The 25,879-nt window shown below is 35.1% G+C and overlaps 1 protein-coding gene across 2 annotated transcripts in view; it reads right to left on the minus strand.

Annotated features, from left to right (window-relative positions):
• The window catches only part of CCDC171 (coiled-coil domain containing 171), a 148,404-nt gene that overhangs the window by 56,442 nt on the left and 66,083 nt on the right, over nt 1-25,879 (minus strand). For both annotated transcript variants that reach the window (XM_069879831.1, XM_069879832.1), the window contains 4 exons: nt 21,126-21,352; nt 20,285-20,467; nt 18,538-18,723; nt 2,332-2,477 (listed from right to left, as the gene is read on the minus strand). In XM_069879831.1, the coding sequence (XP_069735932.1) occupies nt 2,332-2,477; nt 18,538-18,723; nt 20,285-20,467; nt 21,126-21,352 (742 nt within the window). The remainder of the gene's footprint in view (nt 1-2,331; nt 2,478-18,537; nt 18,724-20,284; nt 20,468-21,125; nt 21,353-25,879) is intronic.

Raw genomic sequence — 25,879 nt, forward strand, 5'->3', positions numbered from 1 at the left:
CAAAGCACACCAGGAAGTCAAATGCAATCTAAGCCAGAAAAGCTGACACACCTTAATATTCCAGGACTGATTTTTACTTTGTAAGCTATGTGAATATTTTGTTTGAGCACTTACAGTTCCTGTAAAAGAAGTCAAAAAATTGGACAGTCTCTGCTTGGAATGACTGCTGCTTCCTCATTCCTTGTTTTATACTATTGTAACAGTAAAAACAGGAAGGTGGCCAGAAAAGTAGGACTGGCTTTTACGCTCCTAGTAAAGCTGTTGCCTACATTTTTCTCTTTTCAGGATCCTGCCTTTCTTTATACTAGATTGACAAGGACATGCTGTTCACCTTCTGTGCTGGCCTCACTTACGTACCGTTTGTCTGGGTGAAGTCTCTTCTAGAAAGCCAGATAAACACTATTGACTTCTAAGCTGGTTACTGACACAGAAGTCAGTCTGTTTCTCGCATATTCTCAGGTGTTCATCATAAAAAGGAAAGTATCTTTAGATGAAATTTTGGAACCACGTTAGTAAGTGGTCCCTGGAATCTTATATTTTGTGAACACAAAGCTGTCTGACTATGGTTGATTTTTTTTTATCTTAAATAACTTCGTAAAACTAAAGTCTGGTAATATTTGTTTATAGCACCTACAAAAAAAAGTTTTAAAAATTAATCTATTGCACCTCTACATGCTAGGATCCATATTTCATTCAATCTTTATTTCATATATTCATCAAATCCTACAGGTGTAAGGAAAACTGGAACTGGATCTTAGAACTATTCTTGTTATCCAGATATGTAGTTCAGGCATGACAAACATACTTTACACTACCTTTCAAACAACAGCTAGGGTGAATTTTTTATAGAGATTTTCTATCTAGCAGAGGATGACCAAAAGGCTACTAAATTTCTGCCAAGTTCACACCTATCAGTTACATTTATTAATACTGCTTCCTGCTCTGGAGGAATGTGGAACAGAACTGCAAGAAAATCAAGATAGCCATTTTCAGACTAAGTCAGCCATCTTGCTATGCTTCGAAGCTGCACAAAAGATTAGGAAAGAACTTGAAAGGCACCTGTGCACTGCTTACAATCAGTCAGGTTATGAAAGAGGTATTAAACTTAGATTTCTTTCTGGACAAAATTACAGTCTTTTTCACCTACTTTGCATTTATGTTCCAAAGGTAAAAAAAGACATTTGTTATGAAGAATTGGTAGAACAATAAATAGTATGAGGGTTTTCTTTGTCAATATTCAACTGCTATATACAGACATAAAACCAATTTTAAAACCACTTCACGTTAAAATAACCTTTTCTGAATATAAGAAAGGCCACAGGGAATGGTCTTTACTAGAGTGCATAAAATAGGTTTGTGCAGGGTGAAAAGAGGCAAGCTTCCCAGAACAAATCCTTCTTCAGGTCTCGTCTGCTTTAATATACTCATACTAAACAACATTTGTCATTTTAATTAGCTTGTTAAACATTTCACTGATAACTGTATTAATTACATTATTTCACTTGTGCATAAAACCATTAAAGCTCCTAAGCTATTGTTCTTCATAGGTCAAACATATCCCGGGTATAATGAGAAATTTGAATTTTAAATTAAACGTTTTTTAAATCTTAGTCATGGACAAACACTACTTGAAGTACATACTACAAGAAGAGTAATAGATAAGAGTCTGCAAAGATTTCCCTTTTTCTCCAACTACGCGATTGTAAGAGGCTAGTAATAATCTCTTTTGAGTCAATGCAACACCTTTTGACTACCAATCTTTTCAAGACCGGTCCCTGAATGCTTCCTTCCAGGTTGCAGTATAAAATGGCATGGGTTTTATATCCAAATCCAAAATACTCTGAAATCAACGGAAACATCTGTCCTATTCCACATATACAGCTAAGTCCAAAATGGGTCTGAGCCCCCTTGGCAGCTATGATCTGTCACCTAGTTGACATTTCTGTATTTATTAGAAATATATTGTATCTCTCTATAAAAATATGGTAAGGAAATAGAGAAAACAATAAATCATTTCTTAAATAAACAGATTGTTAGGGATCTCCCAAAGAGATGTTGTCAAATTGGTAAAATAACTGGCAGGCAAAAATGCCCATGCTATTTCAGGGCCCAGATATTGAAGCACTGTTATGGGATAACTATGGAAAACGTATCATCTAGTATCTGGAACTAACAGATTTCTTTTTAGAAGACTATCACTGAATTTCAAAGAGAGACAGAGGTACTTTTGTTTTCTAGCATTATATTAGCCAGGGCTAAAACCCTGTGCATGAAAGTGAGAATTGATCTTTTGTCCGTTTTAAGTGATCTCCCCAAGGTCCCAGCACTCACTTCGCTGCCATGCAGAGGGCATTCTCTACATCATGGATGCTCTCTTTCAGTCGACGCTTGTCCTGCTCCAGCTGGGTAAGAAGTCTATTCAGCTGATGCAGAGATTGATCTTTTCTTCTCAGCTCCATCTTTGCCTCAGAGAGTCTCTGCAAGCAGACAGAAAGCAGAATTACTTGTCAGCCCAAATAATTAACTTCAATTTATGCCACAGGCTATTAAACAAAGTGGAAAACAGACTGACTGTGAAGTAGATGTGGACCATTACATTCTACGTTTTTGTGAATTCTCTAGCAAAAATATTACTAACTCAGAATGGTCCAGTTTTCAGCATACTGTCTATGTACAAATATGTTTTATAAATAAAGTGATTTGTTGATCAAACAGGTACATGTACTACTCTACAGGTACAACATTTACAAATACCAGATCTAAAAACTGTGGAAATAAGAGTATAGCATTAAAAATATTCTCAAAACTTCACTTAAAATGAACATTAAAGAATTCACAAATACAAGAAGAAATAAACAATGTAGCATCTATTTAAATATTCTGCATTATTCAGAAATTTCAGTATTTTAAAAAAATCAGAATCTAATATTCTCTGTCAGGGCATTCAGTACAGCTTTGCTGCAGTTCTTGCTAAAAAAATGAATCACTATTTTACAGTGCTTCACTATTTTAATATTAGGTTTCCAATATGTAAAACATTACACGGGTTTTTTTAATGTTTCTCTCTAGCTTAGAATTAACACAACATGCTTTAAATCGAGTCAGATTAATCCAAATAGCACACAGATAGATGACAAATAGCACACAGAACTAATTAATACAGAACCTGGCTAGTTGCTACTCCTTTCTGCTGGGATAAATCAATACTTTTATAGAGTGAGGTATTAACGTGGCTTCATAGTTTGCTAAATGTTACATTTTACTTACAGCTGTTAATTGCCTTTTTAGAACGAAATTATAATAGGCGGCTGTAAACATTCTTTTACAAATTGCATATTCCCTGACAGATTCTAAACCAATAAAGAAGGATAGAGAAGGCTGCAAAGATGCAAGACTGACCTCTTGCATCACATTTTCAAAATTTATGGATATGTTTTCTGCTTGAGTTCTAAGAAAGCTCTGCATAATTTGCACTCAGAAGTACTTGACCTGGACTGTGGAACCCAGAGAATATTTACTAAACTGTGGATATGTATTAAGGGCGTTATGTTCAAAAGGCTGATAAAAATTTGGAAGTCACTGAAAACTCAACTAATGTGAAAAAGCTTTAGAGCAGCCAAGAGTCAAAGGCACTTCAAAAAACAATATACTAAAGAAAATTTTTATGGAATAACTAAGCAGAGCACAAAACGGTGCAATCCAGCAAAATAAATTGAAATCCAAGTATTGTTTTAAGTGTTCTTCACACATTTGTCAAGGCAAAAAGCAACCAGTTGTTTCAGCAATGTATTTGGAAGGTACAGCACCACTACCTGAACTCTTTATTAAAAAATTTACAAAATCCATGCTGAGATAAATCATTGTTCTAAGAAAAAAAACCCAACAATTAGGAGTTTATATAAGAAACTCAAACCCCAGAAATGTTAATATTCATCTTGCTCAAATTACTGCAGAGTGAATAACTCTATTCTGCCTCTTACGTCACTGTTCACAATGAAAAGTGCTATTTTTCACTTAAAAAAAGACAAACACTGAGACTGAATTCTTCCACTCCATCATTAGCAGAAAAATATCCAAAATCAGAAGTGTTGCTTTCAGAAATTTTACCCTAATGCCACTGGCAGCTATCAAAGCCCTGTGTGAACAGCTGAATTTATTATTTTTTAGATTTTCAGAAAAGTTATTTCCAAGAAACCATATTGCGATTAGGAAGGATAAAAGGAACCCTCTTTAATTTAAGAACAAAGATCATTATCTCCTTCCATCTATTGTGTTTACTGTTTGTTTGTTTGTTGTAGACTAAGTCAGCACTGAGGAAACACCTCTGAAAACTGAGTCCATTCTCCACCCTCCCGTACTCTCATCTTCTGACAAAGAAAATGTATTGAACACAGAACTATGTCTCAGCTGCCAATGCTTTGTCCGTTCCACTTTCCAATCTGATTGAAAAACATGTTTTGAAGATGCATTTAAGATAATTCTACTAACATTTTGATGCAGGCAACTTTTGATGTAGGGGCTGCTGGAAGAGAAAGTGGGTCCAAGATGCTAGTAGTCTAAATGAGGGAAGAAAAACAGGATAACTGGAACATTATGCATATTTATTTAATCTTTATTGGATAGCTATCCTTCTACAGGGGCTGAAGAGTTGTCTGCTTCCACATAAAGCTTTCCTCACTGACCATAAATGGTGAAGAGATCCAGTAGGTGTCAAAATCTTCTGAGAGCTGCTAACTAATCTTGCTTACTACCAGGAAGCTCAGGCCTATTAATGAAGCAATAACAGGCATGAAAACATGAAGTCTAACTCTTTAAAAGGTACAGCCGGCGATCCACACAAGCTGGTGATGAAGCAATATAGAAATGATTAAATCAAATATCTCACTGATCAGTTGCTTTGTTACACTCAAAACTTTCACCATTGTTGACAGAAACCTCCAAAAGATTCAGATTTTACCTATCGATAATATGACAACTTTGAAGTAGAAAGTAAACTGATTTTAGTTCCAGCATTCACTTGATGCTCCTTGGCACTCTAGGTTAAAGTCAAGCCTTGGAAATTGCTCACATACAGTGTGGAGTATTCTAAAGTAATGGCTGCTAAGCCTCTCTTTTTTTTTTTTCCTTCTTCAGATTGATCTAATTAAAACCCTTGATAAACTTTATGGACTCTAATATTTCCAGCTGAGTGACTGAAACCAAGAGGGTGTGCCTCAAGGCAGCAAGGCAACAATGATAAGCAGCAGGTTAGCCACTAATTTCGCAGCCAGGGTAGATTGTGAAAGTGTGATGTTCTGATATCCAAGAAAGTGTTCAGGAGAGAATAGGATAAATCAAGTTTAATAACTCTGCTCCTAATTGTTCCCTCAATGCTCCACTCTAATTACTTGGAGAACTCTCCTGACTGTCACCTGATATTAAGTTGTTCGAGGCTGAGTGTGGAGCAGTGAGATAATCAATAAACATTTAGTGGGGAGAAGAATGAAGATCCTGTTAAGCAGTGGGAACCTGCAGCACCCAAAGCCCTTCTGCTCATGAGAAAACCTATGGGAGAGCCATGGTGATTGCAAAGCAATAATCCAAAGCACTGTTTTCAGGCCTTGAGGCCTTTAGGCAACAGTACATTGGAGAAAAAAAGGTTAACACGGTCACCCTAATTACAGCCCATTTTCACATTCTTCATATATAAGCGTAGACAAGCCAATTAGGTAGAAAGGAAGATAAGGGAAGTTTTATTTGTATACTAATTAAACCCCTGATGAAATTAAAGGAAAAACATACAGCTCTGTAATTGTGTCTGAGAAAGGTCACTTCAGGTTCAGTTATCAGAAAAGCACAGCCTTGAGATATTTCACTTAATCCACAATATAGCCCTTATTTTGCCCCCCAGGTCTTAGTATTTACAAAAATATGAAAATTTCAAAACCTGATAATGCATTTATCTTGAAATGTTTTCTGTGGACAATTACAATTGTTAGAAAGTTAAGGCTAAATATGATAAGAAGAATGAAGGTTTTAAAAACCTACTGTGTCTGCACATAGTTCTGGAAGATGCTGAGCTTTCACTTTCAAGCACAAGTGATTCTCAACCAACTTAGAAGCCAAACTCCAATTTACTGACATTCTGTAAAATGCCAGTTATCTGTTTAGTTCAGATATTTCAGCACTCAGGTGCTAATTCGGGCATCTCTGCACTCCCTCCTCTACAGTCCACCAAAATCTCAGATCAGCTGAGTCTTCATCAGAATCCATAGAAGAAGTTCCCTTTAGAGATAATTTAGACTTAAGCTTTGCCCCCCCCCCGCCCCCAAACTCAGCATGAAAACCACATTTGCTGGGGAGAACAGCATTAACTGATAGCACCAAAGAAAAATTTCATTGGTTGTCTGTCAGCTGGGTGCTTCTTCAAGTAGTTTTACCAGTCTTAGGCTTTGCAGTGTGGAATCTTTCTTCAAAAGTAGTTACAAAAATAAATCGAAGTTTAACACTGTCATTCTATACACACCAAAAAGCATTCTATTCAAAAGATAACAGATGAACAATCATGCTAGACAATGACAGTCATACAGTTTAAATTCATGCAAAGCATGTGTGACACATTAATACTGAGAGAATATTTTCCAAGATCAACTAAAACCAGATCAAACTGCTTCCTAAATTAGATTTAAATTACACAGACACAACGCAGCACTACAAGATATGCAAATATACTGCAGTATGTGTATGATGAACTAATTCATGAAAGTTAAGATTTTGTCTTCAGGTTGAATTTTTATACGTACGTTTCCCATTTAGATGCAAAATGTTACTTTCTAAAAGACCTGCACGCTGAATACATCCTGCAAACTGTCCTATACACATAACTAATAAAATTCCATAATGAAAAAATCACAAGATTTAGCCAGTATCCATTCTTCCACCATACTTCCCTGTTATCCCTGTTGGCAACTGGCATCTTCAGGATTGTCTGAGTGCCCCATAAAGGACAATACACAGATAACCTAGAAAAAAATCTAAGACATAAAAAAAAATCTAAGACATACATTTAGATCTACGTCAACAAACAAGATGGATTTACACTTCTCAAATGAAAACTAAGTGTGAGTATCAACATGCTACATCTGGATTCACTGTGTGTTTCATAGTGGCTGCTGTGTCTTAAACAGTTGGAACTGAACTCCATGTGGCTGTTGTGCTTTTGCAAAGCAGAGCTAACCTGAGGCTAACCACTCATGACATCCCTTCAATAACAAATGCTTTCACATGCCCTTTAAACTTCTCTAAGGAAAGGAATATGAGTACTCGAAAGGACATTTGAATGATCTGTATCTGCTTTGCAGAAAAAAACAGTGATTTTTTTAACCTCTTTGCTACTGGTTCCTTAAACTGACAGCAACAATCTTTTCATATCCTGGCATTCTGAGAAAGGACATATCTGATGACTCTTCTCTGAAGTACGTGATGTAGTATGGAATCAGTTAAACATAGTTCATCTAACCATGTGCGAAAGGGCTCTTCATATCTTTCAAAGTGCCATGTGTGATGAGGTCACAGAGAATGAGTGTGTCCATTAAGTATATAGTAATACCAATCAGCATAATGATATTAATAAAAAAACCCCAAAACACTGGTGAATGGACTGATACTTTCAGGCATGTTTGCACATTTCTGACACAATGTCAAATACAATTGCTTGTGATTGTGAGGAACACTTACAATATTTGAGCACAAACAATGATAACAGCAGAAAGCTTCAGCCAAATCAGCACCTTAGAAGTCAAGCAATCCTATTACAACCCACATAAAGGCACAGGTAGCTTAAAATCAGCTTTGATATACAGTTACAATACAAGATGAAGGACCCATGTATTAAGAAACATTTCAATAAAAATGTATTCAAGAGTCATTCAATGGATTGGATGGGGATAATGCACACGTCTTCACCTTGCAAGAGATTTTTCTTACTAAAGTAATTTGAAAAAGTGGGAGCTCACACTGTGAAAGCAAATGGCATTGTCTATGTGTGTCTAGACCAAGGTCCAGTTATTGACTGATGCATAGCTCTGAGACATCCAAGAAAATTTAGGTGCCTCAAGTATTTTACCTGCAGTGGTTCAGGCTGGATTACAGAGCCTCAAAGACTTAAAGCTAGATTTAGTATCTCTCTGCTACAATTCAGACCTATTTCTCAAGAGAAAATCTATTCTGATCTACAAGAAAGGAATGCATTTTTCAATTGCATTAACTCAAAATGTTTAGCAAAGGATGACTGAAAATGCTTTATGAAGTCACTAAGTTATGTATGCTTTAAAGTTACTGTTAATTAAAAGACCTTATTAATTTAAACACAGTAGTTATTACTGAAAAATTTCAAATAATAACACTTCTTCCAGAAGAAACACCCTATGTTCACGTCACTCAGCTTCAAAGTAAGTAAAACTAAACAAAAGTTTCTAAGTTTTTACATTAAGTATTCAAAAAATACAAACCGTCTACACGTAAGTTAGATCCTTATGGACTGTTAATATTATCAAACAAAAGCATCAGTGTAAAAACGTGTTAGATAGGTACATTGCTGTATTTGAAGAGAAACGGAAGTTGAAAAGACATCCTTTTGAACACCAAGATGAACTGGGCCTTCCAGACATTCACTAATCCAATCAGATAATAGTTAAGGCCCACTTTTAAACAATGTTTTGGACAATGTTGAAATACATAACAAAAATTATGTACATGATAATCAAGACTTTTTATCACCTTCAGTTAGCATTACTGGAAAGCTGTAGAGAAGGATTATACCACCATAATGGAACAAAGACAATTTTAGACAAGCTCAGGTTTTATCACTGTGTATTTTAAGTGTATTAGAAAAAAATGTGATGTTAAGTGGGAATAAATTTTTTTAATCACATGCATGGTGGCATGATTACATGGTCATTAAAACTTCATTCACTTCTGACCTGGCACCTCAGGACTGATGGTTTTATTTCTCCCCAGAAAAGTAAATTCCTTTTTGAGGGGATGACAGAAAGGGGGAGGGCAACAGAAATGTCAGGGAGGGGCAACAAAAATGGAAGGGAGGGGCAACAAAAATGGAAGGGAGGGGCAACAAAAATGGAAGGGAGGGGCAACAGAAATGGATGGGAGGGGACAGAAGGGGGGGAGTGGCGAAACAATGCGGGTGGGGTAAGTTGGGAGGGGGAGACAGAAAGTGGGGGAGACAGAAGGCAGCATGAAAGACAGGGGACAAGACAGAAAAAGGGGGGATGACAGAAAAGGGGGAGAAGAAAGACAGAAGGAGGGGAGGAGTTGGGAAGAACGACAGAAAGGGAGAGTGGGGAATCAGAGGAAGGAAGGATCATGTCCTACTGGTCTTAATGACCTGCATTACCAGTGATGTTTCTAAGCCCAGGAACATACTGTCTGAAGTTCTCCGAACAGTATTCTTCCATTGGATCTGCATCACTCACTTTGTTAGGAATAATTCTAAATCATAACAGTTAAGATAATTCAGAGAGTAAAAGAAAAAACATCAATAGAATTATTAACAATGACAATGTCATTCCTATTGTTTATTTTAAAAACGATACACTTTGAAGTCAGTGGGAATCTGAACAGACTAAGAAGTCACCAGGGAGACGTCAAATCACACAGCATCCTGCTTCAGAACTAAAATTAAGAACTAAGTATTATGGTACACTGGCTACGTGTCTTTTCTTCAGATACTGATTAAAAACAGGAATCCTAAGAATTTTCAGAATAATTTCAAAACATTTTCTAAACAAAACTTCAGCTTCAGCTCTGAGTAAGAAAATATACTGTCCATGACCTCCATACGCTGGTTGTCTCAGTTAAGTTATTTTAGTGCTGCAGGTCATTCTTGCAACAGTTTCTCGGAAGAGGCTGCTGCAAAATTCAGAACACTAATGCAAGTTATGGACAGTGCCATGTATTACAATTTATGCTAGCTAAAGTTTTGATCTTGTTTCATCAAGAGTTTTTAATTTCTTTCATTAATGAATTTGACAAATCTTTTTTTAATGTGGCACTAACAGATTAGGATTTCAGGACTTCAGCAGATTTATCACTTTACACAGTCTACATTCCAAAACTGAGTTCTCCTTCAGAAGAGTTCTGACCAAACCAAACATTTGTATTCAGGTGTATGTGTTTCACAGACAGGCCCAAATGCTGTTCAGTGTATGCATATTTTATTTTAATATTATGCAAGCCACATTCTGCTGCATGAAGTATCTGCTAGGGGAAAACACACATACATACATACATGATTCTCTTTATCCCTTTTACTCTTTAAAACTCAACAAAATAAAAATGAATTGGTAAATACGTATTTTCATTGTAAAAGGTCCATTCTTTTATACAGGTCACTCCTATCCTTCCTTCCCTAAAAACAGGAGAATAGTCATCTTAACAGAAAGAACAGACATAGTAAAATAAAATGTTAACTAAAATAAAAGATAACTTCTAAATCATTCTGCTGAAAAAAGTATCGAAGATATATTACATCCCAATATTCTGCAAAGCGATCAAAGTGCTATGAAGCCATATTGATTGGATGTCTCCCTCCCCTCTGGGAATGCTTTGTGGCATACCAAGTGCCAACCAAAAGCACAAACCTTAACAAGGAAGATGTTCTTCTGAGCATGGTACACACAGATCCTGAAGCAGACGCAGTAAACACTGACAGTGATAAATCACTGCACCTGTTAAAATGAATTATGATTCACATTTGTCACTTTTGGTATGTTTCCTCAGTGTAAGACAAAATGGCACCATGATGGTGCAGAACTTGAAAAATTACCTGCTTCACTCACCTATAAAAACAGCAGTAATAAATACACCTTGCTATTGAAACCATTGGGTGATACCACACAACCAATTATTTTTGCTAACTATCTTTTGAGGGGTTGGGTTGGTTTTTTTTTTAAGAACACTTATTTCTTCATTCACACAACTGAGAAATTGTCTTTTACAGCAGCGAAGTACTATTTATAAATAAATCTTGGGACTGTTACTTAGAATTGAGAACATTAAATTCATAAATTTTAAACTTAATTAATTCTTACATAATTCACAGACAAAAACGGAAACCTAACTAACAATTAAGGTGACTTTACCTCAGATAGAAAGCTTTAAAGTAAAAGCTTTTTACAAAGTCCTAACTGAGACAGTAAAAAGTTGTGTAACAATAAGAACGTCAGTGGATTTTTCATATATTCATATTGTAAAAGTGAACACAGAAATTCAGGCAACAAAAAATTAATTTCTGTTTTGACTTCGTTACCCTGCTACAATCTCAAAGACTTCCCATGCTTTTCCTGATAAAAAGATAGTTATAGATTTTGGAAGCCTAAAGTGGTATAAATTTTGAAAAAACGTGCCTTAGAAAATCATCAAATACCTAACAAAAACAGAGTGCTGAATTTAATTCAAAACCCAAATTACTTTAAAGACAGGCATGTCTGCTGCCATGCCATGTAGCCAAGAAAGGAGAACAAAGTGCAAAAGAACGAGCACCTTCCTTTAGCCTTAAGTCATTTAGATACATACATAATTATACTCCAAAATATTATATTCCAGTAGGTATTTAAGTTAGTTATTCATGGATTCAGAAGAAGACATAAAGATCTTCACAGAGTTAACTTCACACAAATAGAAATGGAGATCATGGGAAAACCTGACTAAGGTGAAAAAAATGATGGTTCCCAAGATATCCTAGTTAAACAATAGCAAGAAGCAAATCTATGTATAAAGGACTTGTATACCAAGAACCTGTATAGTAGAAAGTTCAACACATTGATATCTAAACTACTAGGAAAAATGGGCTTTAGAACACATCTTTAAAAACATCACATGCTGTTTTAAAGATCTATTGATCCCCTCTGCAAATCCCAAGGTAACAAAGTTACTTTGTAGTTGACCCAATACAATAACAAAGATCTCCCAGGCACTGGATTTAACAAGAAGCCTTTCTATATTTTGGAGTGAAAACTGAAACGTAGTTGAAGGTCTTGAAATAACAGGGATAAAAAGTATGTAAGTACATATGCTTAATAGCTACACATTGTAATTACACAATAATCCCATATTTCTTCCAAATTACATGTCAATAAATCTTTCTCACTGCACTACAAATTCCAAGGTCACGGACAGAGGCATTTATTAGTATAATTACAATGCAGCAATAAAACCACTAAGCTTTTGGATCCCAGTATTGTTCCATTTGTTCTCCCCTCCCCTCAAGGGAGGCAAATAGTTCCTACAAATGAAAAATTAAAATGATACTGGAAATTACTTTTGAAAGACTACAGAAATGCTCTGGTTCATGCAACTACTTCGTTGAAGTTTTCCTTTTTCTTTATTCCTTGACAGAATATCAGAATTGTTTTTAATAGCATAGCACAGCAAACAGACTCAATGTGAAAAATATTCTCTGAAAGAGGGAAGGTTACTACACTAAAGTTACAAATAAAGCATTCTAGATTTCACTGTGTGCCAGTTATTAATATATTAGACCAATAAAATCAAGGTCTTAGCCATCTGTTGAGAAGTAAGTTGCAGTCCAAATTACTGACTCTTGTTTCTACATCAGTTTCCTTATTCCTGACTACAATTCTCCCTGTCTTGGCTACTTGCCTTCCTGCACAAACTACCAGAAGGGCACTTAAGTGCATAATTAGTAGAACGACTGTTGAAACCAGACTACTGCATCAGACTAGCATGATCAAACTTATTCAGTAATTTTCTACAGAAAGGAAAACCTATTCTTACTTGGAAATTAACTCCTGGCTATAATTAGCTTTCAAAGATTAACTGAAGTGATATTGTGCAATCATGACTTAATCCAGTGTTCTGTCTCACTGCCTAAATGGCACCCAAATTGTTATAACAGTGAGAGCATCCTCCTCAGTTATCTTAAACTCTTTGACTCATTAAAAAAAAATATGAATTCTTCTAACACAGGGACACCTTTTCTTATTATTATGTTTACAACTGACAAGACTGACCATAAATGTAATAAACTGACAATTCCTTTCACTCTAACCTTAATATAAAGTACAAGCAATTTTGGAGATTATTTTATTATTTTCTTACTATACCAAGACCGTGAACCAGCCTGAATGATATAATATTAATATTAACCAATAAAATATTTTGTAGTAAGATAATTTTTAAAAAAATAACAAAATGTGTTCACCTGGTATGAATACGTGCTCAACTTCAGCGTAAAATCCTAACACTGCTCAAACTAAAATGAAGCATTACTGAGATTCGACTTTCAAAACTGGACAAGAGGAACAGCAGAGGAATGAAACAGTAAAAAAAAAATGTAACACCAACATCCTTTCAATATAATAGCTTCTAATTAAATTATGTTTGTGTGACTCATACCACAAAAATTGAATTTGTTTACTGAACATCATGTTAATGCAAACACATAACTAGCTCATAACTATAAATTTTAACTTTATTCTTTCTCCTATCCTGCCCATTACTTACATATTTTCCAGAAAGCCTGACTCAGGAAAGTTATGGCAGACCTTCAACAACTTGGTGGCTAGCTGCTTGGTTGCTTCATAGATGACTATGGAACAAATGCAATACTTCTCTAAAGGCCACATACTGACCTCAGTCCCTCCAGGCTACTCATGCTGATACTGATGAATGTTCTAGGCACAGAACAAAGGAAATACAGAGACATAACAATCTGGCTGGAAATATTAGTTCAGCAAGGAAACGAAATGCAGGGATCAATAGTCCTAATGAGGTGACGCTCAAAGTGAAAAAAGAATCTTGTGATTCTAAAAAATTAAGATAAAATAGCAGAGAGTAAAACAATAGAACAAACAGACTTCCTGGACAAACCATAGAAGAGAGAAATTTAAGGTGAAGTTTAAGTTTAGATATCTGAAGTACAGATTGGGTAACAGAATGCAGGCATTGTCACAGTCATGTTCTCTTTCCTCCTGTGAACAGAAGCTCTCAATTCCAGCACAGAACAGGATGCTCTCCATGTGTCTCTCCTATTATGTGAAAACACCAGCTGCTAGAAGTAAGTCTGGGAAGACTATCACTTCCCATATAACTACATACCACGTACAGTGCATTGCTATCTTTAAACAAGAAAACATATAGGACATGCTGCAGTTGTCTTCAGTTGAACTAACTCTTTGAAGACTTCCTGTCTAAGCATTTATCAGTAGTTGAAGTTACATAACAGAAGGAGAATGAGCAGGCTTGCTTATTTTATAAATAGTGTTAATGCAAACAGAAGTACATGCAAAACTCTTTAACCTGCAATTTACTGTAATAAAGAAACATAGGACCTCTTTTGACTAAGAACAGGGCAGACAGCAATGCTAATCTTACTTTACAAATTATTTAGGTGTTCAGAACATACAGAGTATGAAAACTAAAAAAACCCACTTAATTAATGAATTACAAATTTTCCTTTCTAATCCACTCAAGGGGAGCTTCTTTCTCTTTAACATGCTAGACTTGATAAATACAAATTCACTATTAAGTCGGATGCTTATGGTAATCAGCTATAGTGCTTTTTTTAAAGAATAACCTTTAATTTAGCTGGATAATACACAGAAATCCTGTTTCTTGGCCAAATAAAAAAAAAGATTTCTGGGAATCAAAAGTATCCCACGGTGCACCCAAATACGAACAGTCCTTCCAACATAAGATGTTCAAGAATTAAAAAAAAAAAAATCCAAAACCTATTTCTGTTATTACAGTGACTATAATCATTGCTGTTCTATTTTAGAAGCATGAAAATCACTTGGTCTTTCTCATATAAGTTGGATCGTTTAACCTTTCTGGAAGCTGGAATACAGCATCATTTGCAGAAATAGCTAACAACAAAAATGACTTGCAATTTGCGCAAAATGGTATTAATAGAAGACATTCATTAAATAATTGAAATGATCTTTCAGGGAACATATGTGGCAATACATGTATGTAGAGGAAAAGCAATAAAAACTAGTGAATTGTGTACCACCCTCACATGAAATCCACATCAATAACACAGAGCCTGCTCAGGGAAAACATCCATTTCTAACAAACACAGAAAGTGCAATCTCCATCAGAATCTAATTAATTTGGATGTGTCTATTTAGCAAAGAACACCACACTTTCAGACCACAAAATATGTAAATAATGATTTAAATTAAATAGCTGATGAAAAGAAACACTCCAAACCTTCCCAGCAGAAAACATTTCTGTGAATGTTATCAATGCATTTGGATGAGATTCTTTAGTCATTTAAGCTGTCGCAAATCAATGTCAGCTTCGCTAAACTCAGTAGAGTAAATAAGCCCAAAATTTAGGGTATCATCTTCTAAAACATGTATTAAAGACTATTTTGAGGCAGATCACTAGCAAGCTACACAACGTAACACATATTGCACTCGAAATGCACAGAGTTATTTGTTAACTATTTATAGGACATGCTCTATAAATAAAACCTTAAAAGGACAGTTTTTATTACAGGTACTACCATACCTACAAGGAAGTAAATACATACATAGTGTTTGTCAACAGAAGAAAAAGTATTTTTACAGGAATCGAGACATGCTCGTATAAGGAGTAAAAATTATGACTGCTATAGATGTCTGCTAAGCATTTGTGTAGAAGTCTCTCTTGAAAGACAGGGGAATCAGAGCTACCGATTCACCTCATCTAATAAAACAGTAGCGTAAAAGAGTTAGTTACAGCTGACCTTGAATGTAATTGGCTACCTTGGATGTCTCTATGGTATATGCCATTAAGAAGATAAAAACATACAGGATTAAAATCTGAACCGATAAAGCTAAGAAATTAAGTATTACTCCTTTAATAACCTACTTTATGAAAGTATGTGAATACCAAAATACCTCCTTATTGACTGCTGTTGAAGTGTGAAAAGTTTAAAAACAAGTTATCAAAAGTAAGAAGTATCTAACGCTTTTTCTCCTTCTTACCTTTTAAAAACTATGAATAAACAATTCAAAGCAAGGTTTTTTTCACTCCATTATACTCTACTCCATCCAAAAACACTTACACCACTACACTCTCCAACTTTTTATTTATACTTAATCTAGACCTATAAATTATTTTGTATCTTAAGATAAAGATTGAGGCCTATTTTTTCTATTTTATTTTTTCAGAGCAACAGTTCTCTTGCATACTTCTGGACTATTTAATACTTTAAATGCTTACACAATTCCAAGAACAGTGTTTTACAAGGTCAGGGTTATTACAGAAATGACATTGTTCCACTATACTGTAAAACAAAGGCTACAGAAAACCAATCAGCCAAGAGCAAAAAGGTCTGTCAGTTCAAACACCAGGGAAAAAGCAGACTATTTCTGACTGCCATGAATAAAGTCATGAATAAAGTGGGATTGTGGTGAAGTGTATAGGGAAAAAAGCTTATAAAAGACATTTTCTCAAATTTCAAAAACAAACATATAGAGCTTAAAATTAATAAAAAGCCCTTTTGTCCCATGGTATTAAAGTAGTTTGTGTCAGATTGCTACTTGAATTTAGGAAGTACAGGTTTGGAACTGCAAATAATGATAAAAACCAAAGGCAAGATGATGATGTGGGAAGTATACATTATCAAATAATATACGCGTGATTAAAGAAAACTAATCAAGAAATGAACACGTATTGACATGTTATCACAAGTGTTTTTTATGTTTTCTTCATAAATACAGGCCGTTACAACCACAATGCAATTTTGTGCTAACTACAGTAGTAAAAATCATGAATGAATTAAAAGACATGAATTAACCTTCTGGTATTTAAACAGAAGTTCAGGAACAGCAGACAGCATCAAGTCTGTATCTTAAATTTGGCTCAAAAACTCCATCCTGGAAAACACTGAGAATTATGGAGCAATATACTCCATAATATATACACGACTACACTATATACTACGTAACATATACACTACTCTCTCAATAAAACTGTATCTAGCCTTAAATTAATAAAAAACAGAAGTTGTTAAATCTAATTCAGTATCAAATAATCCACATAATAGATTTGTTTAAAACACTATCTTCTATTTTAAATGCCTACCATTAACTTCTGGTTGCATTTCCTCTGAACGAATGTAAAGGTATGTTTTACATAGTGAAATAACATGCATTACTGTATGAAGAATAGACCCTAATGAAGACTTCAAATAACAGATGTCTTCTGTTCTTTCCCTTCTTTATTATCCTGATAACCATTTAAAAATCTTGAATTAAGTATTTCCCAGGAAATCAAACACAAGTCTAGTAGCATGTATCTAATGAAGCTATATCAGAAACAAGAAAGCAACAGTATTAACAAGCACCCTGACTTAAACATTAAGCAAGTTTATTCTTACACTGAAATCAAACACTCACATCTGGAGGACTGGGAGGGAGAAAATACATGAAGACCAGTGGTAAACTGGAAATGTCATTGTCTTTCACCCCCAGTGAGGTAAGACATTTTTAATAAGTAATACTGCTAATGAAAATCCTTACTAAATTTAACAACAACCTTCAGCTTCCTCCAAACTTACATCATTTCAACTCTGCTGCAAGTCATTCTCCTTGACATCCATTTTCACTGTTACATTTTCAACAATGGTTTCTGGCATTTCTACTAGTTTTGTAGCTTGTATCTTTTTGGTTCTCCTCCTGCCTCTAGTCATTTCTTACCACTTCCTCCCTAAATCCTCCTCAGTATCACAAGTGCTTCTTTTTCTCAAAACATCAGTGAAGCAGTCTCTTTCACTCAGCTATCAATTCACAGAAGAATATTGAGAGGTGGAAAGACAGAGGTAGGGCTGAAAAGCAGACAGAAGCAGCAAAGCTTGCTTAAGATAAAAAATAAATAAAAGCCGCAGGGCTCAGGTCACCACACATTACTCACCTGCCATCACAAGGCTTCTTCTCTTCCCATGTTACATATCCACCTGGTTTCAAACTTTTTATTCTCTGTCTCCAACTTGATTTGCTATGAGAGACTCTGGTAACATCTTTTCCCTCGTTACTCTTTCTGTCCAGTAAAAATTCTAAAACCTGATGAAAAACGATCTTTCTCTACTCTCTCCTTGCATATTTCAAATAGGTAAATGCATTTTCTACCCTAGAATTAGCTGTAGGAAACAGCTAATCCAGGTTTTAAAATATTCTCATGATGTCTACCAAAAAAATCAAAATATTTCTATATTTCTTCCATCATTTTTCCTTTACCCTGCAGAAAACTCATGATAGGCAGAACTGCTGCCTCTTATATACCATGTAAAATCCAGAGACTTCACAGATTACAGATATTGGTGTACACCAACCAGTCATGAAAGCAGAAAAGGCAAGTTAAACCTTGAGTTTCATTTTAAAATGTTTTCTGAGTGGCCTGAATTTCCAGTGGAGTGAGTACTATGTATGTGTGTTTACTCCTGTAATTCTAATTGCACAAGAACGGTAAGCATTGGCTTATTCACCAGAAGCTAAACTGCTGGTGCCTATTTCGGAACAATAATCATGTTACCTTTACAGTTTCATTTAAGATTTGGTTTTCATCTGCTTCTTCACTGGACTGCAATTCTAGATGCTTATTTAACTCCTGTGGCTGTAGCGTCTGTTCTTTCAAAAGCATTGGTGCCTGATGCTTCCGAATATATCCATTATTTAATTCTTCACATGAACTTTCAAATCTCTCAAGGGTGATCAATTTCTGGTAAGAGAAACAAATCACGTTTGCTGGTATAACTGTATTTAGTGTTTACATGCTTTACTTCCAGAGTTCCACTTGTAACACCATCAAATTCTAAACCAAAAGCATGCTAAAGATGAATGTTTAGATTTTGTAACATAAAGATCATCAAACAATAAAATGGCAGACAACTACATTCATGGTATTTTTTTCAAAAAAGCACCAATGGTACTGTAACACACGTTCATTATTCTATTCAAATTAGCACCCCAGGTTGTAAAGAAGCAATGTTTAGAAGCAAATATGCAGATCAATGTCCCGTATTTCAGTTCATATCTTATTAACCCTTGTAAACGTCTTCCTGGACTCTTCCTCCCCTCCCTAAAATGTTCTGGAAAGATAAGATAATTCTTCAAGGAAAATGATCATCAATAAACTATAAAGAAAGTAAAACCCATTAAGAACAAAACTGAATGACTGAATATAATCTTGTCCATATGAGTAAGAAGTCTATTTTATCAGTTAAGAACAGGAAGGAGAACAGGTGTGAAATCATCTATCAAATACTCTCTGTCTGGAAGTGTTTTGATTGGGACACACTGACAGGTCTGCCAACCAGGCTACAAGATTAACACTGGGCACAGCTATCGTAAATGCTGCTCATTCTGTAACACGACTATTTCAGTTACACTGTGCATCCATAAAGAACATAAAACCCTTATTCATAATAAGCACAGGAGGAAAGATGCTCAGTGCATCTCCAGCATGCTAAATTTTCTGGCCCTCCAATAAGACACAGATCCATGAGTATGACAGGGAACAAGCCAACAACTTACAAAATGTCATCAATCACTCAAATGTCATGTCCATTACCCACTATACTGTGGCTTCAGGTGATTAAGAAACCTTTTTTGTCTCTTCTAATTCCTGTCAGACAGCGATATTTACAGTTTAGTGAACAAATAATATTTAAGCATATCCATCGGTGATAGTAAAGGGTCAGAGGAATTTGGCGCATATACACTACTGAGATGTAGAAGAGGGCTTTTTCTTCTTAACTTGACATAACTTACTCCTTCAAGAAAGCAGACACACTAAGATGTGCACTGATTAGCTCAGGATATAACCCACAGTCAAAAGCACAGGAAAATGTCTATTGCAGTATTCAGCAATATCCATACAAAGTTTAAAATACTACATTTATGCTTTGTGAACTTCTCATGAACGTACTTACGGGATACTCTCATTCCGGCTGACTTTACTCTGCTGAAGTGAAATCTACAGACCCTTCTAAGATATGTAAAGCACACCATTTTCAACAACTGGAAGAAAACCTGGGTTGCTAAAGACCAAATGTAATTTACACAGAATACCTCATTTTACAATCAAAGAGAAAGTCCTGTGGAAAGGAGATACTTCTAAACACACCTGACAGTTTGGTGACATTTACAAGGCAAGTATTCTACAATATTCTGTTAACAGTAGATGAATTTTATACTTGTTTTTCAAAAGAACACAAATCAAAAATGCGTAAGAAAGAGGATCTCCTGTAAGCCGTTTCCTCTAGATCACATATACTTACAGATCGCTTAAATATATCTAATTGCTTTTGTAGGCTCTGGGCTTTGTCAGCTTCTTTTTTCATCTCACTGAAGTTCCATTTAAATTCTGCAAGTTTTAAGCGCAGAGAGCGGCGTTCCACCTCTGCTGTATGAAGTCTTTGTGTAAATTCAAATACTTGCTTCTGCAAGAATGCTATGCTTTCCTGTTAGTAAACAAAAACAAATTCATCTGGAATAAAATCTGTTATCTTAGCAATAAAATCAGTTACACTTAATACACAAGTATGGGTACCACAAAGCTGTCAGTTTGCCCCCATCTCTAAAAGACACACAGGAGTGGAAAAACATAAATCTATTTCACCTACTGTTGAGGGTTACTGAAAATTCTGTTTTCAAGCAAGTACCTGTTTTCACGTAAGGCCCACAACAGAAGACAGATTACGTGAGAAACAGTTTTATCTTTTAATTTTGATTAAAGGGAGGAAGTCTATATTTGCTAAAAAAAGAGAAAATTAAGCAGGAGGAAAAAAAAGGAAAAAAAAAGAACTTAAACATTTTAACATTCAGTTAATGGCAAAAGCAAATTTGTTCTTATAAAGCAAACAGAATTTTGATAGAACTTCAAAAAAATCTTTTTCTTGGACACATCAAATCTCTTCTTTAAATGTTTCGGCAATAAAAGATCTATTCACGCCCTAATGCTTTTAGGTGTTCCAAATAATCTTCGGATTCTCTACATAGTAAACTTCAACACAACAGACTCATAAACCATCTGAAACAAAATTAACAGTAGTATCAAGAAAGCTTCACTGTAACACTTATGCTGTGAACCTACTGTTTACATGATATAAATATGCATACCATAATGGGAAGTCTGTCACACAATCCAGCTTCCAGGGCCTGGTTGTTTATTTTATTAAGTCCACGAGCCAGCCTCTGTACCAAGGAGTCTTTCTCCAGATAAGTAATGCTCCTGCTGCTGTCTAGTGGAACACTCTCCATTATTACATTCAGCTTGTCCATAAGTTTTGAAAAGGAGCTCCTGGCTGCACTTACAAGTAAGTGTCCAGAAAGCCAGGGCTTTGGATCTTTCAGAAATAAACAACAGAAAAGAAACATTGAGGTTATTAGTTTTCTGGGGAGGACGGGGTCGGGGAGGTCAGTGAAAAAAAGTAGGAGCACACAGGAGTATCTCAGAGAGACTCTGGGACAAATTCTGTATTTAGTAATGAAAATTCGTATCAGTCTTTGGATGGAGGGTCATGATAGAATTCTAGAGAACGGGATTTGTTTGTCAATGAATAATTTTCCAGTTGTTTTTACAATACTATAATTTTAAAGTCTTTCTTGGTCATTCCAATTTCCTAATTCAGAAAATGCATAGGACGGAGGTAAAAAAATGCAAGTGTGGTCAAATATGTCAGATGCGACAGTACAGGATAAACCACTTTATTGTGATATTTACAATGAAAATTTCTGAAGGTTTCCTGACTTCTTTTCCCTCCTCTCTATACATGTCTAAATCATTTGCTGTTCAAAATTAGTGAGGCTTGGTACCTTAATGCCATACTATTTATATTCTGAGACAAGAGAATATAATTTACCTTATTCTAAGGCAATTAAAATTTTACAGCTACAATTACTTATTTCCCCACAGGATTTTGGTAATCATCCTTCTCATATAATGGACTTAAGGCCCCAGCACACCCAACATGTCCTGCTTACTGCTAGATTCGTCAGGTCTGTAATTAATAATTGTGTTTAATGTTGATAAATAAAATTGTCAGTGCTCCTTCCACTAATTGGTATTCCAGATAACAGTTAATAGGTTTATTTATGCCTTAATAAAAGTCTTGTAATTTAGTTTTCCCTCTGCTAGGCAGGTCTTAATCTGTCATTACTTGTCTTATGATACTATCAGTGTAAGATGACAAGCATGGAAGAGCTTATTTACATTCAGTAGTACAGCAGATCTCCTATTGCTGCAGTGAATTAAAGTATTTAGTTACGAGTATAAACAGAAAAAAAATCATCTTAGCTTTTTAAGTTAAAGAATTTCTCTGTGAGGATGAAGTCAAAGGCTCAAGGCAAACAAAACATGAATATTGGTATTTTAGACTATGACTCACAGCACAAATAATTTATCATTTACACATAGAATGAAATTAATCTGTATCTAAACAAAAAAAGAGCACATGATAAAGTCAAATGCTCTTTTTTTCAGAGCAATTCTCCTGCTTGGTTTCAAAATACCACCATTCCATCTATTCCAGTGCTTAACTGGAGTAACATTTTTTAGTACATGCTCTGCATAACGCCAGCTAATAGTAAATCTCTTTTTTTCCTTCACTTCTAAGACAACATTTTCCTAGTCATCTTTAAAGCTAAAAATCTTAACCAGCATTTCTATCTTGCACTTCAACAAAACATTTTTTGAAAATACAAAAACAGTATTTTTCTCATACCCAGAAGAAACTGCTATTATAATGCTCTGTCTACTTTGTCCAAGACTCACCTCTTTTCCTTATGTTGGTCCTCCTATTACTCATCACATTAAAGATAAGCTATCTCATCATTTCAACACTTATCAGATTACCATGTCCTACCTTTCAGTCTCAAACACCACCTCTTTTCTACAGTCATGATGCCGTCATTAATTTGACTGTTTAGTAATATTAACCTAAAATTAAACCTAAAACATATGTACTGCCTTCCTTCTGAAAAAGGTATCCCCTGCCGTGATTTTTAGCAAATATCAAAACAAGAGCACTACCTGTTATTCTGTACTGTTCAGCATCCACAACCTAAACCACTTTCTTGGGATGTGGGATAAAAAGGCAAATAATCTCCTCTGTTCTTTTTTTAGTTTTGAGCAAATGCACAGAAATATGTTGATGCCAGTTACTGATTGCTTTGAAAAATGTGAGAATATAATGTAATTCCAAAAGGAACTGTATGTATAATTGTTGGGAAGAAAATATACAGTTTAAGTTTATACCCTTTAAATACCTGTCCAGGAAGAATCAAGGAATTACAATAAAAGCACATTATTAACTTAATTATTAGCACAAATCATTAAATTAGTAACAGAAATACAGGTATATCAGAAAGAGTAATTAAGCCTTATATTATGCAAATAAAGAAAAACTATAATGAAAAGTTACAAATCTTAACTGACAGGTGAAGAAAGAATTCATGTTAATAATGTTCTGCAGAAACAGAACAAGCAACAGAATGAACTTGGTAGTACTACACAAGATCAAAATGTTCATGCTAAGCCGCAAAAGCTTTGTGTATGTAACAGTTGACAATACCTGTATTCAAAAACCCTGGACCTTTGCTTTCTCTGGATTATCACAGTCCAGATTCTAGTCAAACGAACCTATAAAACTAACCTTACAAAAAAAAACCCAAGCCAAAACAAAACAAAACAAATAAAACCAAGAAAACACAACATTTCAATGCATTTGTATTCAAGATTGAAGCCAAGAGACATGCTGGAATGAGAACAGAACTAATGAACAGTGTGAAGGGAAATGATGACTGTCAAACCCAAACCACTTTTTTAAAAAGTTAAAAGCTCAAAAAACATGCCTCGAATCATCAGAGTATACAAGTCCAAAAGTTCCATTGTTATCTGAGTGATCTGGATTTGGATTCTTTCAGCTGCCTCAGATCATTACTCAGAACATACTCATCTTTAAAAGCAATTTTTAAGACACTGAACCATGCCATGTCATAGATGCACGTAGCACCTTCTTGTGCCTATTCTCTCCTGTGATGCACAGTCTAATCTGGAATTGTCATTATTTCAAGATCCAGAGAGAGCAAATGCCTCTCAGATTGCCTGTTTACATCAAGAAAAACAAATATCAAAATAATTTGCCAGTTTGAAGCTTTAAACCCTATTTAAAATACAATTTATAGAACATAAAATAATTTCATAAGTATGCAAGCTTTCTTTCAGATTCCTTCAGAGCCTGACCACCTGGATACTTCTAGAAATTTCATGTCCATCTTTAAATTATTTGCTCTTATTTCTTGAACCAAAGGCTCTTGGGAGACTTTTGAACTCACAAACAACAGAATTCCAAGTAATACACAAGCAATTAGCTCTTGAAGTTCTATGAAAATAACTTCAAATAGAGATAAGCTAAGAAATAATCACCAAACTGACCATGGCCATAACATTCCCAACATGGCTTTTCCTAAATCTCAAAATCAAAACTGTCTTGAATGCAGAGATATCAAGTAAGTAGAGTCCACCAGAATTCTCATATACTTCTATACCAGCAAGGTATTGAAGATATTGTTAAGGTTTAGAGTATTTAGCAGATCTATGCTGCTGTAAAGCTTCTCTAAATGCTTTTCAATTCGCTGTTCTTACTACACACTGTATACACATTATAGATTTTCACTATAAATCCTGAAATATTCTGAAACACAATTCAAACTTTGTGTCGTGAGAATGTAAATTTAAGTTACTGAGAAAAGGATGATCAAAGAAGAGAGCATCTGAAAACGAATCAAAATACTTTTGATTCAATGGCTGACTTCTGGTACCAGCTCACTAATCACCTTCTCTCTATCCTGCTGTTACCCTTTATTCATGTAAATTATCTGTCCTTTAATATCCTTTATTTTGTGAGAGAATTTTGGGGATTTTGAAACTACCAAGTATCAAAGAACTACAGATGACAGCAATACAGAGGAATAAAGCGAGACATTGTGCCAGTCTTCACTGCAATGAATTTAAGGAAGATAGTTAACAGCTGGGAATTAAGAGGCCATATTTCCAAAGACTGGCACTAAAATTTTCCATAATCATGGTAGAGTCCTATACAAGAAGACACATAGAAAAGCAGAGAATCTAGACGCAAAACTAATTAAGTTAAGCATATACTTGGAGAGGGAACACAGGGGGAACAGTAGAACAGTAGAACAGTAGAGACATAAAACAAGGATTGCTATATATTGTGTAAATTGAGAGCATTTTATTTCTCTTCCAAAAAAACACACGACAGCAAGTAAACCAGGTGAAAATAGTACCCATAGAATTAAACTGTCTTCCTGGTGCCAGCAAATTGAAAATTCTAGATTCATATCGTATAAAATATTGTAGGAAATAATTCTCATTCAGTCAGCAGCGGAAATGTCCTAGGTTGAATTTGTACCAGTTTTAGGGCCTGTATTTAACAAATACACAGACCAAACAGGCAGAAATTACATAGATGTTCTCTGTGAAAAAAAAATTACATTGATCTTCGTAAAACATGTTTAAAATATTAGAACAGTGGAACAAGATAACTAGAAAGCTTGTCAATTTTACTTCACAGGAGGAGTTTAAGAAGAGGCTAGCCAAATATCTGCTGGCACGGTGTAGGTGGGTATTTTTTCTATCTCACAGCCAAGCAGACAAAACTGTTCATATGCTTTCTAGAAGCACTCTCCAGCCTGTTGTTTCCATGACTTCATAAACCAAATTGACAAAGTATCATATCACTAATTAAAGAAAATTAACCTATTTCAACAATACAGCTCTCCAGATACTTGATCTAGAATAGTTTAGATAAAATCCTAAAAATGGAAATGATATAACCATCCTGTTTGTTCTT

Source organism: Phaenicophaeus curvirostris, chromosome Z (genome assembly GCF_032191515.1).
Source record: "Phaenicophaeus curvirostris isolate KB17595 chromosome Z, BPBGC_Pcur_1.0, whole genome shotgun sequence".
NCBI classification, from domain to species: domain Eukaryota; kingdom Metazoa; phylum Chordata; class Aves; order Cuculiformes; family Cuculidae; genus Phaenicophaeus; species Phaenicophaeus curvirostris.